General features: G+C 55.9%; 1 protein-coding gene across 8 annotated transcripts in view; it reads right to left on the bottom strand.

Moving 5' to 3' along the window:
- The window catches only part of ZCCHC24 (zinc finger CCHC-type containing 24), an 81201-nt gene that overhangs the window by 9866 nt on the left and 49497 nt on the right, over window positions 1–21838 (bottom strand). For 3 of the 8 annotated variants that reach the window (XM_044386237.3, XM_044386234.3, XM_026504552.4), the window contains one exon: window positions 10132–14387. The exons of 4 other annotated variants lie outside the window; for them this stretch is intronic. In XM_044386237.3, coding sequence (XP_044242172.1) covers window positions 14274–14387 — 114 coding nt within the window. In that variant the 3' untranslated portion in view covers window positions 10132–14273. One more of the 8 variants, XM_044386235.3, reaches the window with a different exon arrangement.

Below are 21838 nucleotides of genomic sequence, written 5' to 3'. Positions count from 1 at the left end.
AAGAACTAATTTTGTCCTACTTCTGAGGTCATGTGGTTCTCAGTGTTCTGCCCTGTTTATCGTGAGGTTTCCCAATCTGGCTGGTGGGGACTCTGACTATTTCCGTCCCCCTGTGAACTTTGGGGATTTAGTTCTGCCCATTCCTTCCGGGGTGGGGAGTGGTCCTTTGGTCAGCATTGGGTCATCTCACATGTAGGGGCCAATCTGTTCTCTGCTAACTGGGTGAGGGGGGCCCTCTGCACGGGTCTGAAGGCTCTCTCTGGGACCGGACCTTCCTCCTCTCCATGACACTTTTCATTCTCAGTGCCTCCGTCTTCTTTCCAGTGCTCTGATCCAAAAATGCTACCTAGCCTCTGCCCCCTAAGTTCCCCAGTCAGCCTCCTCAAGTAAGGGAGCTGGCTGGGCTGCGTGGCTTCCCCCGCCCTGCCTGGAGACCTGGAGACTCTGTCCAGGCCGTACTCTCCACAACCACAAGCCTCACCTCATTTGCTTGTGTTTCTTTTTCTCTGGAATCCCTGGTCTGTCCAACAGCGGGACAGCATCGGGTCACATATTTTGTCTGTTGATTTGGTTATTTAAAGTGGGAGGGTGACTCCAGTCTCTCTGACCCCAGAAGCTGAAATCTTCTGCATTGGTTTAGTTGTTTACAAGGAGAATACGTTCTCTTCTTACTTGGGTGATAGACAAGTCAGCTCAGGACAGGGGAAGAGGCTGGAGAGGCCCACATGTTCCTCCGAGAGAAAGCAGCCAGCCCAGCTGTCCTCGGTGAGCTGCAGGAGAGGAATATGCGTCAGACCTCACTCTCCCTCAGGCAGCCTCGTCCGATACGGGGCAGCGGGCAGCATCACAGCCTGTCCCTCTCCACAACTGTCCACGTTCCCACTGGGCCCCCCCAGGCCCCCTCCCTGCACCAGCCCCAAAACCGTATGGATGATCCCAGGACAGCCTCTGGGATCACAGCTCAGAGGAATCATCAGAGTGAAGGATTCTAGATGGAGCTAGGTGCCCTACCTACTGTGTAGATGGGGAAACGGACCTGGAGGGGCAGAGCAATGAGCTCAGTGACAGTGGCCTGAGACCTGTCAGGTCAGACCCTGGCTCTCCTGACCCCAGATCTTCCTACTGCACAAAACAGAAAAGTGATTAAGAAAAGATCGCCCGATCAACATGACACGTCACATCAATAAAAGGATAAGAACCATAGGATCCTCTCCATAGGTGCAGAAAAAGCATTTGACAAAATACAACATCCACTCATGATAAAAACCCTCAACAAAGTAGATTTAGAGGGAACATACCTCAACATCATGAAGGCCTTCTATAATAAACTCCCAGCTAAGATCATCCTCAATGGGGAAAAACTAAGAGCTTTTCCTCTGTGCTCAGGAGCAAGACAGGAACCATCTACTCTCACTGGAATTCCTAGCCTCAGCATGCCGACAACAGAAATAAAAGGCATCCAAATTAACAAGGAAGAAGTGAAACTTACACTCTTTGCAGATGAAATGATACTATGTATAGAAAACCTGAAAGACTCCACCAAAAAACTGCTAGGGCTGATAAATGAATTCAGTAAAGTCGCAGGATACAAAAATCAATGTACAGAAATCTGTTGCATTTCTATACACCAATAATGAAGCAGCAGAAAGAGAAATTAAGGAATCAATCCCACTTACAATTGTACCAAAACTAATAAGATACCTAGGAATAAACTTAACCAAAGAGGTGAAAGACCTGAACTCTGAGAACTATAAAACACCAATGAAAGTAATTGGAAATGACACAAAGAGGGGCGCCTGGGTGGCTCAGTTGTTAAGCGTTTACCTTTGGCTCAGGGCGTGATCCCAGGGTCCTCGGATCGAGCCCCACATCAGGCTCCTCCACTGGAAGCCTGCTTCTTCCTCTCCCACTCCCCCTGCTTGTGTTCCCTCTCTCGCTGGCTATCTCTCTCTCTGTCAAATAAATAAAATCTTAAAAAAAAAAAAAAAAGGAAAAGAAAATGACACAAAGAAATGGAAATGGAAAGACATTGCATGCCTGTGGGTTGGAAGCACATTGTTGAAGTGTCTGTAGTACCCAAAGCATTCTACATATTTAATGCAATTCCTATCAAAATACCACCAGCATTTTTCACAGAGCTAGAACAATTCTAAAATTTGCACGGAACCACAAAAGACCCCACAGAGCCAAAGCGACCTTGAGACAAACAAAGCTAAAGGCATCACAATTCTGGACTTCAAGTTATATTACAAAACTGTGGTAATGAAAACAGTATGGTACGGGCACAAAAACAGACGCATAGACCAATGGAACAGAACAGAAAACCCAGAAATGAACCACAATTACATGCTTCAACAAAGCAGGAAAAAATACGCAATGGGAAGAAGAAATCTTTCCAACAAATGGTGTTGGGAAAACTGGACCACTTTCTTGCACCCTAAATAAAAACTCGAAATGGGTTAAGACCCAAATGTGAGACCTGAAACCATAAAAAATCTTAGAAGAGAGCACAGGCAGTAACTTTTTGACATCGGCCGTAGCAACTTCTTTCTAGATATGTCTCCTGTGGCAAGGGAAACAAAAGCAAAAATAAACTATCAGGACTACATCAACATGTAAAGCTTCTGCACAGCGAAGGAAACAACAAAACTAAAGGCAACCTACAGAACGGGAGAAGATATTTGCAAATGACATATCTGATAGAGGGTTAGTGTCCAAAATATACAAAGAATGTATTAAACTCAACATCCAAAAACTGAAAAATCCAATTAAAAAGTGGGCGGAAGACATGAATAGACATTTTTCCAAAGAAGACCTACACATGGGCAACAAACACATTATAAAATGCTCAGCGTCACTCATCATCAGAGAAATGCAAATCAAAACCACAATGAGATGATGTCGCCTCACACCTGTCGGGATGGCTAAAATCAACAACACAAGAAACAACAGGTGTTGGCGAGGATGCAGAGAAAGGGGAGCCCTCCTGCACTGCTGGGGGGAATGCAAACTGGGGCAGCCACTCAGAAAATAGTATGGAGGCTTCTCAAAAAGTTAAAAATAGAACTACCCTGTGGCCCAGAAATTGTACTACTAGGTATTTACCCAAAGAATACAAAAATACTAATTCAAAGAGATACATGTACTCTGATGTTGATAGCAGCATTATCTACCATAGCCAAGCTATGGAAACAGTCCAAGTGTCCAACAATTGATGAATGGACAAAGAAGATGTAAGATATATATGCATATATATGTGTGTGTATATATGTATACACACACACACATACACACACACACACACACAGAATATTAGCCATAAAAAAGAAAGAGATCCTGCCATTTGCAAGGACATGGATGGAGCTAGAGTGTATTATGTTAAGCAAAATGTCAGTCAGAGAAAGACGAATACCATATGATTTGACTCATGTGGAATTTAAGAAACAAAACAAATGAGCAAAGTGAAAAAAAAAAGAAAGAAAGAAGAAGAAAGAAGAAAGAGAGAAAGAGAAAGAAAGAAAGAAAGAAAGAGAAAGAAAGAAAGAAAGAAAGAAAGAAAGAAAAGAAAGAAAAAGAAAGAAAGAAAGAAAGAAAGAAAGAAAGAAAGAAAGAAAGAAAGAAAGAAAGAAAGAAAGAGGAACCAAGAAACAGACTCTTTAGCAAACAAACTGATAGTTACCAGAGGGGAGGGGGATAGGGGGATGGGTGAAATAGGTGATGGGGATTGTTGTGACGAGCACCGGGTATTACATGGAAGTGTTGAATCACTGTATTGCACACCTGAAACTTGTATTGCACTGTATGTTAACTAACTGGAATTTTTTTAAAAAACGCTTTTATTTATTTATTTATTTATTTATTTATTTATTTATTTTTGAAGACTTTATTTATTTGAGAGAGAGAGCATGAGTGGGGAGGAAAGGGGGAAGCAGGCTCCCCACTGAGCAGGGAGCCCGATGGGGGGCTCGATCCCAAGACCCTGGGATCATGAGCTGAGCCGAAGGCAGATGTTTAATGGACTGAGCCACCCAGGTGCCCCCAAATAAAAACTTTAAAAAAAAAGAAAAGCGATTGACTTTTAAAAACAATAATGTTTCCAATCCTTCTATTCGGAAATGACAAATACATTAGTGAACAAAGAAGTACAGTCAATTCTTAGACAAATGAGCCCGACCTACGTGCTAACAGGGCAAGACAATGATGTGGACAAAGCTGGTTACAGAATAGCATGTCAAGTGTGAGCCCATTAACGTGTGTGTCTAATCCCGTTAACGTGTGTGTGTACACACCACAGGCACACAGATTTACGGAAGCAAAAAGATTACGGAATGATATGGCCAAACCCTTCACAGTAGTGATCTCTGGGGGAAGTTGGGCCACTGGGTGTGAAAATTCACATCCTAGTTCCTATTTCTCTGTGTTGTACCCATTTCATATCATGCATGAATTATTTTTATAATTGAACTCAGGTGTTAGCACTTGACAATATTGCTCATAGGTGCTTCGGTGGCGAGGCCTAGGTAGCCCTGCGCCGGCGAAGTCTGGAATTACCTGGAACTGGGGAGGAAAAAAAATTTCCCAGCAGGAAGTTGCTGTTCTCAGATATCGCCACCAGAGGGAAGCAGAGGACCGGCCGATTGTTGCCAGAGGACTGAGGGGTGGAGGGGTTGGGTGGCTTCTGAAGTGGCGAGGATGTCAGGGGAGAGAGAACCTGACCACAAGGTTTGAAGCTGACTCCACTGTGGTGCGGGGCTGGGGTCAGGTCCCGAGGGAGAGGAGGACGAGATACATGCTAGCCAGAGGTCTCTTGCCTCAGCCCGCGGAGGAAACTGAGGCAGAAGCCCAGTCAGCGCTGAACTAACATGGTGTGGGTGCCTGGGGAGGGGAGGAGAATGGCCTGCAAGGAGCCAGCAAACCCAAGTCCCTTCCAGAAGCGAGGCATGGGCTCCACATCTGCCAGCTGCTCAGAGTGAAGGTTTCAGAACACAGAGCTCAAGAGGTAGGAGGCGGAAGGAGACCCTGGGGACGCCCCCTTCTGAGGCAGTGCAGGCCAGGGGACTGTCACCACCTCTGTGAGGGCTGCAGTAGCTAACAGTTCTTGAGCACGTTCTAGCTGCCAAGCACTTTGCCTCCTTTTAATCGTTAACAGTGACCCTCGGGGAGATAGACGGGCACTATTCCCATCTTGCGAGAGAGGACACCGGGGCTCGGGGCGGGGGGGTGACTTACTCAGGACGACAGCTGATGAGCTGCGGCTCAGTGTCCAGTCCATCTGACCCAGAATCCCTGCCGGGATGAGGGTGGGCAGGCAGAGACGGAGGTCGAGGCAGGTGCCATGGTCCCAGACTGGGTCCCAAATCGCCCCCTGGGCTGCAGGAACTGTATGTGGAGGGGCCCGTGGGGGCTGAGCCCGACCTCAAGGAGTGACCACAGGTGGGGGCGGTGGCACGTCAAGAGGGTGGTAAAGGGGACTGCTGCTCAGCTCCCAGCTCGGACTGCGTGGGGACGGGAGAAAGTACTCTTCGCATCTTGGACCAAGATGCAGGATGTGGGAAGGTAGCCTGCCTGCATGCATGGCTCTGGGGAGGAGAAGGAAGAGCAAGCATCCAGGGAGAGGAGGCACAGATGCTGGGCCTGACTGGCCCTGGAGGCAGTGGAGGCAGAAGCAGTGGTACCGCCTCGTCCCCCCCGAACTTTTCAAGGGCAGAGGTGGCAGGCGGGTTGGGGGCTGTGAGGGGCCTGGGCTTGGCTCTGGCTCCCACCGCGGGGCGTGCACTCCATGGTTATTGGCTCTGAGCAACTGCAGGAAGGCTGGCAGGCCAGGCTGGGCGGGTGTGAGGGGCCTGAGAGCAGGCCAGGTCAGCCCGGATGTCCGACTGGCTGTCTGGGAGGGTGCACAGCTGCAGGAGGCAGGGATTAGGCCCCCGGGGCTGAACATAGCCTCGGAGACAGATGTCTCTGGGAGGGGCCCAGGGAGGGGCTCTACTCTTGCTAGCCAGGTGATCTTGGACAAGTCACTCAACCATCCCAAACCTCAGCTTGCCCATCTGTCAAGTGGTCCTCGTCCTAGCTCCCAGCTCGCAGGGTGGTTGCAAGCGTGGAAGTCACATAGTTCAGGGGCTGGCACAACGGGGAACCTGCTGGATGCTGGCCAGGTCTTATTTCCTCATTTACTCCACATTCAACCCCGCGAGGTGCCAGGCCACACTGGCGCTGGAGATGCATAGAGAGAGCCCTGGCTGCTGGCCAACAGGACCCTGCAGGGCGCTGGGTGTGGGTGAGGCTGTGTCTGGGGACCGCCCCCAGCCCTTCGCCTACACTTGGCCTGGGTGCACTCCCTCGGCCTGGCTCCCCTTGCAGCTCGTCTGCTGCCCCGGAGGAGTGGAGGGGGCAGCACATGAGACCCCAGGCGCTCATCACTCCAGCGTCCTCACCATCCTGCCCGTCCTGTGTCCTGGATGATTTGAAAACAGTGCAGGCTCCGCCCCCCTGCGCCCATACATCCTCCAGTACCAACAGACGAGGACGGGGTGTTCACGCCCCCAGGGCTGTCATCCCACCTCACAACACAGGGACACTCTCCACCGTTTGAGATGCGAGGACAGACTTTCGGTCCCTGTGTTGGGCCGAGGGTCGGGGCTTGGCTTCTCCCACCTACCCGAGGGTGCCGTGGTCTGGACTCATGGTGAGGGACTCGCGGGGACGGGAATGTGGGCAGATTCACAGGGAGTCCCTTACCCTTCCGGGCCGGAGTTTCCTCCTCCCTAAAAGTGACCCTTGGGTCGGAGGGGTCAGGGAGAGGAGCTGCCCTGGGGACCCCCAGCTTGTAGACAGCGCAGTAGCACCATTCAGGCTGGAGAGGGTGTCCCAGGGCTGCCCACTCCCGCAGGACTCGCCGGGGCGCAGCCAGGCGTCTGAGGGCGGGTGTGAGCGCATGGCGTGCGTGTGTGTGAATACGTGTGTGGCGGGGCGAGGTGAGCGCGGGGCCTCTAACAGCGCTGGATGAAGTGGGTGTGTTTAGAGGGCCCTTTGTGCCTGAGGACAGACCGTTCCTGGCTCTGCACAGAGTTCCAGGGAACAACCAGATTCCTGACTCTGGAGGCGGCCGCCCTCCCCCCGCAGGCCGCCCCCCTGTCCCAGCTCCTCCTGCCCCTTCTCCCTCCCCCAGAGGCCACGGGGGAGCCTGGCCAAGGCAGCCCTGGCTGGGACACTGCTTGGGGTGCTGTTGGGATGCCCGACCCTGGGTTTCCGAGGCCAAGGGGAGAGGGGTCAGGGTGTCTGAGGGCAGGCGGGGGCCCGACTCCCAGCTCCATGTGGGGCCCAGCCCCAGCTCGGGGCACACACCTGGCCACAAGGAAGTCCACTGGGAGTCTGTCGTCAGGATCAGAAACCGCAGCGCGTGCGGAGGCCAGACGGCACAGCAGAGCACCCCGCTTGTCCGTGTGGGGCGTCATGCCCTCCCTGGGCCTCCGCTTCTCTACCTGCCCTGTTAGCCTCTTGTTCCCTGCCCTGGCTCCTGCTGGGACTGTTAGGGGCACACGTGAGGCCACGGAGAAGACACGGGCCTGCAGCTGGAGGGCGGCGCGGCCCCGCCTCCCAGTGCGAGGAACCCCAGCGCGCGGCGGGGGCCCCGTGGGAGGAGAAGCAGCCATCAGCCCACGCGGCCCGCAAGTGTGTCTCGATTGCCCCCAGCACACAGATAAGGACGCCGAGGGGTGCTAGGAGCCTTGTCTGGGTCCCACGAGGGGTCCCAGGGCTCCCAGCAGGTGCCGGTGCTGAGATGGGAAGGGGGGGTGAGACACTGGCCTGGTCTCCCTCCCCGTGTCTAGAGCAGGCACCGAGGGGGCTCCGTGCTCCCAGGCCTGGGCTCAGCCCCAGTGCTGCCTCCACATCCCTGCACGGGGACTGAGAACTCGGGGTTCAAACCCTGTCACTGCCCCCCGCCCGTGGGGTGACCCCGGGCAAGCCTTCCCCTCCGGGGTCCTCAGCGTCGCCCCGACAGAAACGTGAGGGGTGTGAGTAGGTGTCCGGGGGAGGCAGGGGCAGGCCCAGCGCGGGGCCGTCCTCTCCGGTCCCCTGACACCCCTTCTGAGGTGGACTGTGTTCTCTCGGGGCCTTGCAGCCAGCTGCCTCTAGACACGGACGTTAAGTCTGACCGGAAATCCTTCCTGTCCAGGGGAATGACTGGTTTCCACAGCTCCGGGAGATGTCGAAATGCAGGCTGTGTTTGCCTTGGGTTTGTTTTCTTTCCACGGAAAACAAAACACACACATGGGCGCAAGCACATCGACGCACCAGGGTGGATAACCGAATGTTAACCTCGAAGTCTCAGCCCCGGCGCACAGCGGGTGCCCAGGGAGCGCCTGGCGGCCAGTCAGTGGACCTAGGGGTCCTGGGCGGGGGGCTTGGCTCCCCCTCTGACTTCCTGTGTGACCTCGGGCAAGGTGTTTCCGCCCCTGTCACAGACAACAGGAGCAAGAGAGCCACGTCCCTGGGGACCCCCCGGGTGCCAGGCCAGGCACTGGGCCTTGTGCTTACAAGGCCATCTGATCTGCCCGATCTGCACACTATCCCTGGGGCAGCTGGGGCTCAGGGAGAGGCGGAGGAACAGCTCAGCTTCACACAGCCGGGGGAGGCAGGGCTGTGGGGCACAGGGGCACCCTGACAGACCAGGGCTCCAGTCCTTGGATCTGTACAGATCCCTACTGGGGAGGGCGGCCCCCTCCTGGGGCTGCTGGTGGGGTGCCTGCCACCAGACAGGCACTCCTGGGAGATAATCCCCTCCTCCTCCTCCTACGTGTTGGGGTTGGGTCCCCCTCTCCACTCACCTGCTTGGCTCTGGTTCCAAGTCCAGGTTGACTCTGGCCCTGTTGGCCACATCACTCACCCTGAGGGCAGGCATCTCGGGGTGAGTGTGCCCGCGAGCAGGGAAGGGCTTGGTGGCTTCTGGGAGTCACTGGACACTCCAAATAATACAGGGGCAACACTCCCTGCTTCTGAAGTCAGGGATCTCTGCTCCTGCCAGTTCCCTCCCCCTCCCCCACCGTGCTCCCTGACCCCAAGGACCCACATCTTTTCTCTGCTCTCAGAGGCCGCATGCAGTCTGGAGGCAAGTTCTGGCCCACAGACACATGGTTTGACCTATATACTATTTACAAGTTTAGTAAGCTAGTTGCCAAAATTTAAAATCGTAAAATTTCACATAACCACCTGGATCTTCAGGACCACCCCTCACCCCGTCCCCCGCGCCAAGCAGTATATTCTTAGATAGCAGTAATTGGCCAGAGCTGAGGATGGAGTACTCCGCCAGTGCGGCCAGAGCCTCTGCCCACTGGCCTCCCCCCTGACATCACCACTGGCCCCAAAGGACCGTGAGGAACCATTTCAAAGCCTGGCATTTCTCAACATTGTACACTGGACTTCTCTGGGGCTTTAAAAACCTGAGGACACAGGCCAAGTTCTCAAGCATCTCCTGGGTGGGACCACAGCTCCCATCGTGATTCCAGCGAAAAGCAAGTTTGAGAGTGACCAGAGCGCTGGCCCCAGGCCGAGGGGCCCCCATGTGTCGGTGGCTTCTTGAGAGCCACTGCTTCCTGTCCACGGCTCTCAGCAAGAACCCCACCTTCTGACAGCCCGGCCTCATCCTGGCTTGTTCAGAAGAGAGAGATCCTCTGTTCCCTCTCCTGGGGACTTCCCAGGAGGCCTGGACGCTTCTGATTGCTCATCGTATGATGCCCAGGGTCTAAAGCCCAAATCCTGGGCTTGGCAAGAGGGCCAGCCACGGCGGTGGGGCCCAAGCTGTTGCCTCCAAGGAAGATTCACTCCTATATATGGTCACCCGGGAGTCCCATTGCTGAGCTAACGTGTGACCTAATGTGCCGACAATCTCGCCCAGCCTGGGGCCCAAGCTGGGGAGGGCCCTGACTCTGGAGAGAGCGTCCACTTGGGGGCAGAGGGGCTGGGAGCAGGCAAATCAATGGGAGGAGGCAGGACAAGGACAAGAGGACCCAGACCCGGGACAGGAGAAAGGCAGCTCGAAGTCCTCCCCACCCCACTTGGCCTCACGCATCGGAGAAGACGTCCAGCTCCCCACGGATGCTCTGTGTAAATAAGGAAACCCAGGAACCTCTCTTGCTTTTAAAAGTTCTTTTAATACAGCATGAAAAGGCTATATTGCTATAGGCAAGCTGTATACAGATTTTCCAGGAATAAGGCACACAACGGAATGCCATCCCGAGGGCGGCCCTTCGGAGAGGTCGGGAGCCTTCTCCATGCACCCTCCGAGCTGGGCCCACGGGTTCTGTTTGTCTTTTTAGCTGGACACACACGTATTAACAGATACAGACACGGACAGGGTCACCACACGGGAGCGGAGGAGGTCCGACGGCGAGGCTGGCGACAGACGGCAATGGGCCCTTCTGCCACCATCCCTTGGGGGACGGCTCAGCCACCTCCCTGCGGGCCGGAATGCCTCCCAAACGTCAGGATTAGTTGTTGCACTGGGCTACAATGTAGTGATGCTGGATTAAATATTCATTTAGAGTAGATTCAAGTCTATTAGACGTTGGAGGGCAGGTGTAAAGGCTCTGGTTGACGCATCCAAGTTCAAAGAGGGCGGGGCCCAGAGGCGTGGCTCAGATGGTAAAGCTCCACAGAGGAGCGTGGAGAAGTCTGCTCCCGTTCCCTCTTCCCTCCTGGGCCCCGCTGACGGGAGCCCTCCGCCAGGCCAAGGAGGCCATCTTTGGAGCTGGCCAACCGTGGAGGGGCTGGTTCGTCATCAAAGGCTGGCTGCGTAACACCGCGAGGCCCCTTCTTCCCCTGGCCCACTCCCTGTGCCCCCCCACCACAAAGTTAATAACCATAATAACAAGATAATAATAAGAAGGTGCAAAAGAATGGATTACAATGCTGTGTTTGTTACCCTCAGCTGAAGAGGCTCAAAGGGGTCACTATTCCCTTTTTGGCTACGTATCTAATAATCGCTTCCCTTAGAAAAAGCAATACTTTCCAAAATACACGTATGTATAAATACAGGACACGAACATATTAATAAGTCTAAGCACTTGAATAATATGCTTGGCTACTTAATACTGATATTTTCATCCAAGGAAAACAACAGAGAAGAACAACAATATGGCTTAAAGAATTGCAAAGATTTTTTCTTCCTCATCAGAATTATGTACCAACTTCATATAATATTCTATGTAGATAATATTTCCTTCTTAATGTAGTTCGGTTGCATACTTTTTACAGATCAAAGCATAGTAAAAAATCAAACCAAAAACAAAACGAAACAAACAAACAAAAAAAAAAACCAACAACAGGAAAAAAAAAGAAAAGTTCTCACCATAAATATTTTCTGGCAGCGCAACCAGAAGGTTTGCAAAAATACTTCCAGAAACCTTCATCTGATATTCTACCGCCCTCCTGAAAGCTCTGAACTTCGAAAATGCCTCTCTTTTTGTTTTTTTTCTCAAAAATCAAACAATTATATTTTTCTTTTCTTTTTCTTTTTTTAAAAAAAGGCCCTCAAATATATACAGACAAAGATCACCATGAAGATGTTTTTCGGGAGAAGGTAACAAATTCAGTGTTGTGAGAAAAATGGGTAACCAGAAGAAATTTTAACATCTATGATTTTTTTTTCAAAATACACACATAGTATTTTTCTTAAAAAAAAAAGGAATTCTGTGTCAAGTATAACTCAAAATAAATACAAATTCACAAGTAGAACTATCGAATACTTCATATGGGTTAAACACTGTTATCTCTCAGCTAGATCCCTAGATCTACTCACTGCAGGCGATTGTCCCTTTTGAACATACAAGCCACACACTTTCTTGTCTCCCGGGCTCTCGGGCCCTCTGAGCACTCTGTCCTCACAGTACCCGGCCTGGACAGCACAGCCCCTGCTGCCCACAGAGAGCTCCCACATTCAGCCAGAGCCATGCAGGGGTGGGGAGTGCGGAGGGGCTGCCTCGGGCAGGAGGGCCCAGCCCCCACGCTGGCCTGCTCCGCGCAGATGGCAGGGGCGGCCGCTACCAGCTGGACAGGCCTCCTGAGAAGGTCACTTTGGGGTGATATCCCATTTCCTACTGGCCCGGGGAAGGCCCTGGTCTCCAGCAGTCTGGAGCCTGCGTTCTTTTTAGGGTGTGGGCTGCCCCCACCACCGCAGCACGGTTGGCAGGCTCCGGGCCTCCTGGGGTCAAGACCCGCCCCCCCGGGTCCAGGTCCCTGGAAGGGTTGGGTCCTGGTCCTCACGGAAGAGACCAGCACATGGGCCACCACTGTGGACACTACCTTCCTCAGTGCACTAGGATGACTGACAGTGACAGCTTCCCCTTGGGGACAGAGAGCCTTGGGCCGGGACGACTCCAGCTCACCTTGCCACCGCAGAGAAGACAGGGAACAGCTGGGAGGGATTCCTCGGTGGGAGGCGAGGGTGTTCACAGTCGGTTGCTGGGCGCTCTGCCCCTGTGGGCAGCGGGAAGGTGGCCACAGGGCTCAGGCTGGAGCGAATATCCTCTTGTTAAGTGCTCAGAGGGCATGGCCCCTGACATCTCCCCTGAACCGCCCTCCCCCCCCCCCCCGGGGTGCAAACACACTCACACCATCTCTTCAACTTGCTCCCTGGACCCCTGGTTATCACTTCACTGTTAATTCCTCAGTTGTACACAGCATTTTCATTTGAAAACAAAAGGCGACCAGGCCCCAGTTGGGTGACCTTGAGCCATGGTAAACACTGAATTTCAGGCCCATTTCATGGTCTGATTTTTTTTTTTCCACGGAGGCATAATGTTGGGGCAAAATCAAGTGACCCATTCCCGCCAGCCGACTCTCTCCCTCTCCCTGGGAGAAAGGAGGGACGATGGGACAGTAAAAATAGGGCTTCTCACAGGGGAGAGAGGAGAGAGGAGAGAGGTGAGCGTGATCCCTCCCGCCAGCCAGGACAGCGGTCTCCCTGACCAACATGACTTGCCCAGGGGCCTCCCTGCTCCCTTGGGAGGTAGGAAATCCTCGTCCCCATTTTATAAAAGAGAGATTCTGTAGCTTAGTTGGGGTTGCCCTGTGTGAGGGGGGATCCTTCTCCCTCATTTTTGCTGGGGTGGGGTGGGGACATCAGACAGGGCGGGGGTTACAGGCAGTGACCGGGAGAACCGGCATCCTTCAGCTCTGTCCTAAGTGACTGACAGGTGACTGCGTGTGGTGTGGGGCTTGGCGAGCCTCTCTTGGTGAAGCTCCATGTGAACCCCACAACACCAGAGCTGAGATGGGCCTGTGCGCCCCGGAGCCGCTCTCTCACTAATTAGCAGGCGCCCTGAGGGCCGGAGATGGGAAGTCCTTCCCGAGGCTTCGTAGTGTGTTAGCAGCAGGGCCGGCACGTGAACCTAGGTCTCCAGACCACCAGGTCCGTGTCTGTCCTGCCAGAGTGTCTTCCCCGCCGGGCCCTACGGCCTCGATCAGGGCGCGGACCCCAGTGTGGGTGGGGGTGAAGGAGAGCGGTAGGGAAGCAGCCTGACAAAATCCAAGCACGAAATCCCATCCCAAGGGGGAGACGTGTGTGGTGGGGGGCGAGGGGAGGCGTTGTCTGAGGTGCCCCACGTCACACCATGGAACACTGTCCCACATTCAGCGCCTCCCTGTCCCTGACCTCTGGGTCTGGGGTATGCCATACTAATGATGTCACAGGCAGTGGGGTTTGGGGCTCATGGTGGGCAGGGGGCAGAACGTCCACTCCCCAGCAGCTGCTAGAACAGGCGTCAGCTCGCCAGGATTGCTGACTCAAACTGGACAGAAACATACGGCTCTCTGAGAGTGGCTTTGCACACGGGGCAAACTGGAAGGTTCTGGGTAGAGAAGGGGGCCTGGCTAGTCTTGGGGAGACAGTCCCCTGCAGGCCTTGGGATTCACAGTACATTTAGTGCACTTGTGGCCAATACAAGGCTGCTCACCCCAAAGGGAGTCTCAGAGGAAGACCGCCGGCAGGGGACACACCAAGGGCTTTCTGGGTTCCTGGGTGCTGACCTCTGCTCACCCTTGTCCCCTCCACACAGAGCCCAGGCCCACCTGTAGAGAGTCCCAGAGGCCCGGCGTCCTGTGGGGGCAGCCACATCCATAACACTGTTTGTCAACACACATGAGACGAGAACCTAAGACAGCCCTGCCTAGGCGTGTAAGGCTGCAGGACCCGAGGCACCGCGGAGAGACCCAGGCAGGGGCAGCTCCTCCGGCGGCCGGGCAGGCGGCTGCAGGCACGGCGGGCGGCGGCCGGCTCACTGCACCCGGCGGCAGTAATAGCCCAGCACCTTGCACTTCTCACAGAGGTGCTGGGGGTGCTCCTTGCTCTGGTCGGACACATCCAGGCCGTCGGGCTTCTCCAGAGGTCTCTGCAGAGAGGAAGGGGGGAGTGGAGAGAAAGACAGAAACACAGAGAGAAGCAGGGAGAGTGAGACAGATGCAGAGAGAGGCACAGAGAGAGCACGAGACAGACACACAGACAGGGGTGGGGGTGCCTGGAGAGAGAGTCTGGAGTCACAGAGGTTGTTTCCCTAGGGGCCTGGGTCCTTCCTTCCTTTTGCCTGTGGCAGGTGCACGGCTGGGGCTGGGGGGCGGGGGTAGGGGGCGGAGAGGCTCCTGGACCGCGAGGTCTGGGTGCCACTTTGCCCCCCCCAGGACTGTGGGAGCAGCCACCCCCGAAGCTCACAAAAGCCCAGGACACAGGCAGGTGGTGAAGCACAGACATGACCCAGATAAGGAAATCAAGGCCCAGAGCAAGGAAGCCCCAGGCCCACATCTGATCTCCAGCACACCTGGCGCTCCTTCCCAGGCTACCTGTCACTCCCGGGCTTGAGGTCAAGGAGCCCTCGGCTCTGTGAGGTTAGCAGCCAGTGCCTCTCGCCCCAGGGCCTGGTGCAGTCCTTCCCCTGTCCGTTGAGTAGCCAAAGGAGTAGAACCCCACTGTGTCCTAACAGGGAAACTGAGGCCCAGAGAAGGGAGGTGGCTTGCCCGACCTGTGGCGCTACTCACGCGCTATGTGACCTCCGGGGGCCTCAGAAAGTGGGCCGTCATTGCACGTGGGTTGTGGGGCAGATGTTTGTCAGCTAAGCAGTCTTAGGCACGCAGGAGAGCACTTCTGCAACGCAGGGTGTTTCCTGCTCCCGCTCCCCCCCCATCCTGGCTCACAAAAGCCAGGACAGCTTGTTTCCCTGGAAAATACATGGAGGCGATTAGGCCCACCTCCTGAGGCCCAGGGTTTCTTGGCTGGTCGTCAAAGCCCCAGCCCAGAACCCCCACCTGCAGAAGGGTCCCCTGCCTGGATCTGGGGGGACTCAAAGGCAGCCGGTTGGGGACAGCTGGGACCCACATGCTGAGGAGAGGGGGCAGGAAGCACAGGCTGCTGGGGGGCCACAGAGCCTTGGTGTCAGTGGGATGGTCCTGGAGGGAAGCCGCAGGCAGACGGCAAACTGCCCGAGAGCAGCACCCGGGCTTTTCTGGCCCGTCACACAACTCCCGGCCCGAAGCAGACACTGAGAGCAGTCTGGGAAGTGGAAGAGCCGCAAGGCTCCAGGAGGTGAGCACAGAGACGGTGGAACGGCAGGGTTCTGATCCCAGGGTCGTAAAACCCATCTCCGTGCTTCCAAGCCTAAGGCCGCATAGAGAAGGTGTGCGAAAAGCACAGGAGCCTCGGCCTTGTCTCAAGGGGCTTTAAGATGACCGGCCTTCCTGGCTAGGGGAGAGGAGGGAGAGTTTAGCTTTGTGTCAGACGGGCTTGAGCTACCTACAAGCTGTGCGACCTTGGGCAAGCCACCTGGTCCCGCCACCTGGTCCCTCCGATCCTCCCTCTCCCCATCTGTAAAAGGGGAGGTTGGTGACACTCTTCTTATGGGGTCGTTGTTACAACTCAATGATCAGAAAGAGCAGAGCAGATAAAAGCTCTTCATATTGCTTGTTATGATGACTGATGGGGGGGGCACCACCACGGGATAGGGCACCGAAGCCATGACTGCAAGCTGGAAGGCCCAGGAAGGCCCCCTGACCTACCCGCGCAGACATCTCGGGAAGACAAACAGCAACCCACGGGCCTGGCCTGCAAGCCAGGGCTGGGGAGCGCCCTGCCGGCCCAGCTGCCGGGCTGTAAGAAGGGCTTCCTGACCTGGAGCTGAACGCTGGTTCCCCATCCCCCCACCCTCGTCATCACCGCACCCAGGGGCCCCACACTCTCAGCTCCCATAGGTCGGAGAAAGGCCGTCTTCAAGTCTCTCCTCCCCCACATCAGACTTGGCCTGGTTTCCAGCTCTCCATGCTGGCCAGAACGCCTCCCTGACCCAGTCTTCCGGGTGGGGCCAGAGAGGCCAGAGTAGGCAGGCCCCACACCACCCCGCCCCCCATGGTTTATACTTCGCAAGGTACTGCCACGCAAACCATACCACCTAACCCGACAACCTCGCCGCAAGGGGGCTATCGCTATCGTCGTTTTTACAGCTGAGGAAACCCGAGGCCCCAAGACATTCAGGGTCTTGGCCAAGGGCCTGCAGCTTCCCCTATCTACCCAGGGCTGCTGGGTAAGAGCTTCTCCTTGAGAAGCTGGACACACCCTTCTGTAACCTGGGAGGGAGTTAATAACATACACTGTGTGCATGATGGAGAGAGCCGTGACGAGCTCGGCAAGACTTAATAATGGCTGTGTGACCTCTAGAAGTTACTTAACCTCTCTGTGCCTCAATTGTCTCTTCTATAAAATGGGGTTACTAAGAGTAGCTACTTGATAAGGTGGTTGTGAAGAGTCAATAAGATAATACACGCAAAGGCACCTGGGCAAAGTGTCGGCCAGTATTACTACCATGTATGTTTGTTGCTATTGTCAGTGCGATGGAGCACTGGGGGCAGGCTGGGGGCAGGGGAGGCGGCTGAGTCCCCGGGGAAACGGCCCTGCAGTATCCTTACCATCCCTCCTCCTTGGCCATGACCCCATCCTTGCCCTTGCCCTCCACGGGTCCAGGCTCCGCTGAGTGGGGGAGCTGGGGGAGGCCGGCAGGACGATTCCCCTGCACGGAGGGCAAACATCCAGCTGCTGGGATGGATCGCGCCAGGGCGCCCACACCCCCAGCAGGGAGGCAGAGCCCTTCAGTGTTTTCTTCTCCTGGGGGGCAGGGAGGCTGCAGCTGGAGGCTGACGGGAAACAGATGTGCAGGGGAGGGAGGAGAGGGAAAGTGGAGGGTTCTCAGGGCATAGATGCTGCACAGGTCAGAGCTCCGTGGGGGGGGGGAGCAGGAGAAATAAAGCAGCCCTCTCCACGACGGGGGTGGGGGCGGACTCCAAGTCCTCCTCTCAGCAGTTCAAAGGCCCCTGATTGCGGGGCAGGGGGTACCTAGGCCCCCTAACACTGCCAGGCTAAACAGCCTTGCTCAAGCCCTACCGTCTCTCTTGGCCTTAGTCTCCTGGCTGCACACAGTAGGGCTCAACAACAGGGACGACTGACTGGGAGAGGGGAAGAGCAGAGCTGCGTGTTCTCAGAAGAGCCTTCTGGACTGGGTACCCACGAAGAGACTGATCCTGAGTGTCGGGGTGCACGCGGCGTGGCAGGGCTGGCTGGGGAGGCTGCGCTCAGACTGAGTTTTGCAGGATGGAGCCGATGAGTCAGGTGAGGCCGTAGCCGGCCTGGGATGGTGGTGCAAGCCAAGAATGGGCCTCCTCGTGGAAGGGGAGCAGTGGGGAGCCCTGCCCCGCTGGATGCTGGGCAATACAGCGGCAGGGGTGCCGGAGGCTGGGGCCACGGCAGGGAAGCAGGTCCCCTGGCCTCAGGCCTGTGGGCTGGGCCCTGCCTCTCTGCCTGAGTTGCAGAGGGTGTGAGCATTATAAGGATCGAGCCTCGCAGACCCCCAACACACACCCAAGCCCCCGTACATCTGAGCCCCAGTAGGAAATGGGGCCTTACCAACTCCCCTCCCCAGCCCGCCACCGTGACCTGGCCTCCCTGCTCCCCTCCCCTTCTGGCCCCAAACTTGATGCTTCTTCATGAATCCCAGCTTCTCTACTGACTTTGGGTAAGTCATTTATGCCCCTTGCCTCAGTTTTCCCCTCTGTACAATGGGAAGCCAATAGAGTTGACCGGGGTAGCTAAGAGGATGACAGGTGGTAAGTACTGGTACAGTTTCTCCATTCTTGCCCTCTCCCTTCACGGGAATCCACCTGCGGCCTGGCCTCCTCTCTCCCGCCCTGGGAGCGCACCCAGCACTTTGCTCCGGCCTCCCTGGGGCCTGTGCGGCAGAGTGGGGACACATCCTGACGCCTGCCGGCCTCCAGCCTGGGCTCCTCACACTTCAACAGACTGTCCCCAAACACAGGTGTAAGGACAGCTCCACTTGCCCCCTGGGGCCCCTGGGAAGACCACGTGGCTTCTCAGGGCCCTGCTTGTTCTCCCTGTGGAAGGGGGATGAACAGAACACCGGGTCTAAGCACACATGACGCAGGAAGGCTGTCGGGGTGGGGCTCAGCAAATGGCACCCAATGGGTGCCAGGGTTTCCCGAAGTGCCAGTTGCTGACCCTGACTGGATCCCATCTCTCCCGTTGGAGAAGGCAGTCCTGGAAGGCTTGGCAGTCCTGGAATTGGGTGCTCCTTCACCACTACTCGGATCTGGCTCGAGAGAACTCCTCAACAAAGGGCATCCAGTGAGAGGGCATGAACCCCACTGAAAGGCACTGGCCATGCCCAAGGGCCCCTGGGAAAGCAGAGTCCAACCCAAAGGTGAATGTGCTCCTGGTCCGACACGGTGGGAAAGGTGTGTTTGGCCTGGGGTCTCAGACCTTCTCAGGAATTGGCAAGGAATTAGGAACCAGGACACCGTGTCTCCTTTACCCCATGCCCTGGACATGCTCCTAAAACACCGGGCCTCCCACTGGGTCATCAGGCCTGTCTTGGCACTGCTGGGCCTCAGTATCCCCCTTGACGCCACTAGGATGTGGGCCAGGGCCTGCCACTCAGGAGACCCCTGTCCACCGGACCGCCATGGCCAGCTTTGAGTCTATTTGTCCGTGTGCCACTGTGTGGCTGATGGGAACCACAGAGACCCCTGCGGCAGGAGGAGGGATGGAGGGTCTGCAAACAGAGGCAGTAGAAGCGGGCACGAGGGGCATGAAATCACAAAATATTTCCACCACAAGAATCCACTCGGACGGCTTCCCTGTGCTCCTAGTAGAATAAAGACCAAATTCCACGCCACAGCCTGCAAGCCAGCCCCGTGCAGCCGGCCCCCACCTCCGACCTCTGCTTCACCTCTCAGCTCCCCCAGGGCTCTGTACCTGACCCTGGCCTCCCCACTTTGCACACGCTGTTCCCTCCCCCTTAGCCACTCCCTCCTAGCCCCCTCCACCCTCCACCAGAGCTCAGCCGACATCAGTCCCTCAGGGGAGCCTTCCCCAAGAACCCCAAAGCCCCAAAGTCCTACCCCCGCCCCGCTCCCACCATCCTTCTCAGTGACTCAGCCTCCACAGGGAGGACTGGCCCCAGCCCTGGCTCCTCGGTGCCCCCCACGACGTCATCAACATGAGCTCTCCCACCACCCCCTTGACTGCACCGTGGACTTGGTCTTCTTCAGAACCCTGCTCTCTGTACCGCTCCACACAGTGCAGCCCCCCCGCCAACCTCCCTGTCCATCAGGGCCCCCCTGGCTTCCCTTCCCCACCATCTAGCTGATACCCCAGGATCGTGCACCATCACACTTCTGCAAACACGCCAGCTCTTCGGCCTTCTTCCCTGTGAATCACGGTCCAGCAAACCTCTGCCCTGTACCGCTGTCCACGGACTCTGGCAAGCACCTGCCCATGACCCCCACTGGAGCAAGTCACAGAACCCGGCTCGCAGTGCTGGTGACAGTTACGACCTTACACCTCCCGTGGCCGGGGATACAGCTCGATTTCTCTAGGAGGCCCACTTCCTCCTCCATCTTTCCCCAAGGCCACCCCACCCCTCCTCATCCTCACGTCTAGTTGAAAACCTCCTGTCCCGTTTCTCTGAGAAGACAGAAGCTTGGGAAGGGAAGCTTCTCTTCTCTGCACCAGCAAACCCACCACCCACCCTAACCACCCCCCTTGTCCCTCCCTCCTGTGCCCATGTTAAGGCATCGCCCTCCTACCCCTGTATCATCCACCTTTTGCTTCCTTCTGGATCCTTCTCATTTGCCTGTAACAGGCTCCAGGCCTTCCCATCTCCATCACACCCTCCTCAATGCCACCTGCCCTACCGCAGCGACTGCCCCATCACTCTGCTTCTCTCTACAATCAAACCCCCTCGAGGGAGTGGACAGTGAAGGTATTCCCTCTGCAGCCCAGCCCCACAAACCCCTTCCTCCCCTGTTATGGCTCCGCGGCCACTGCCCCAGCCGGCAGGTCCGCTGTGAATCAACATCTCTACTCCGCCCTTACGCCTGACCTGCAGGGTATCCGCTTCGAGGCTCGCAGACCCGAGCTGACCTTCAACAAGATCTCCATGTCAAAGTGGTGCCCCACGAAGTTTGAGGACCCCCTCCTTAGTGCCAAATCCCAAGGCCACTTCTCCACGGCCATGATACTGACCTCTCTGCACCAACCACACCTGTCCCTGACCCCGACCCTGGCACAGCCCCAACCCCAGGACTCTACACTCCCTGGTTCTCCTCCTTGATGGGCTTCTCCTCCCTCTGACCCCCCAGCGCTAGGATTCTGCAGCACACGGTCTGGGGAGTTCTGTCTCCACTTTGTCTACATTCTGCAGGAAATCTCGTCCACTCCCTAAACACCTGAAGGTCAACGATGCCCAAGTATGTAGCAGCCCTTGACTTCTCACATGAGCTCAACATCACAAATCCAGCTGCCTTCTTAACATCTCGACTTGGATTTCCAGGCACCTCTCAAATGTAACATGCGTATCAGAGACTCCTGCTTTCATCTGGGACCCCTGGGTCTCACCCTGCCCTGCCTCCAGCCCAGGCTGCCCACCTCAGTAAGCCCATTTCCATCTGCTCAGGTGTGACTGTGCTCCCGGCTTCCTGCCCCTCCCTCACCTTCCACATCCAACCCGGTGTCCGACCCAGGTCCAAGGCCACCTCTTTTCCCAGCATGCACAGGACTATAGCCATGACTTTCCCACGGGTCTCTTTCGATCACCCAGCCCCACCAAGACTAATCTCCGCATACACCAGAATAGTCCTCTCAAAATAAAGCTGACAGCTCTGCTGCTTGTGGGTTTTGAGTAGTCCCCAAGGCTGGAAAGCACCCCGTTCGGCTTCCCACCCCATTCTTCTTGTTCGGTGCTCTTGATCCTTCACTGAGGTTTGGGCCTTGAGCACCTAAGTCCTTAAGGCCACAGGGCATTTGCACCTGCTGTATGGTCTTCTTAAGATGGCTGTCCCCCACTTGTGACAGGTCTGGCTTCCTCCCATCCTTCAGCTCCCAGAGTAAACAGACCTCCTCTTTGCATCCTGCAGGGAGTGGATCCTCCCTGGGATGAGCTGCCTCACCACGTCTGCCCCCCGCCCCCCAGCATGCCCACGTGCACCTTGGCCACCAGCCCCACACACGGGGCCTGGAACACTGGAGCTGCCCTGTGTACATGAAGCAACTGGGTGAGCAAATGAATGAGATGCGTGTTCTCTTAGCACACTGCTGCCCCCACATCCCCGCTCATCCCCCGGCAGCAACCCCAGCTCATTAGTTTCAGAACTCGCCTGGGTCTGCGGTCTCAGGGTCTTACTGAACTTTAACCTTCTTTAACCTCCTTCCCTTCCTGGGGAAATGGTGTTCTCTTACTCCCATTTCAGAGGAGACCAACGAAGGGCCAACTTGGAGAGATCTGGTCTCATC

This window comes from Ursus arctos, unplaced genomic scaffold, assembly GCF_023065955.2.
Source record: "Ursus arctos isolate Adak ecotype North America unplaced genomic scaffold, UrsArc2.0 scaffold_7, whole genome shotgun sequence".
Taxonomy (NCBI): Eukaryota; Metazoa; Chordata; class Mammalia; order Carnivora; family Ursidae; genus Ursus; species Ursus arctos.
Note: the sequence above shows the minus strand (reverse complement) of the source record. Positions and strands in the feature narration are given on the sequence as shown.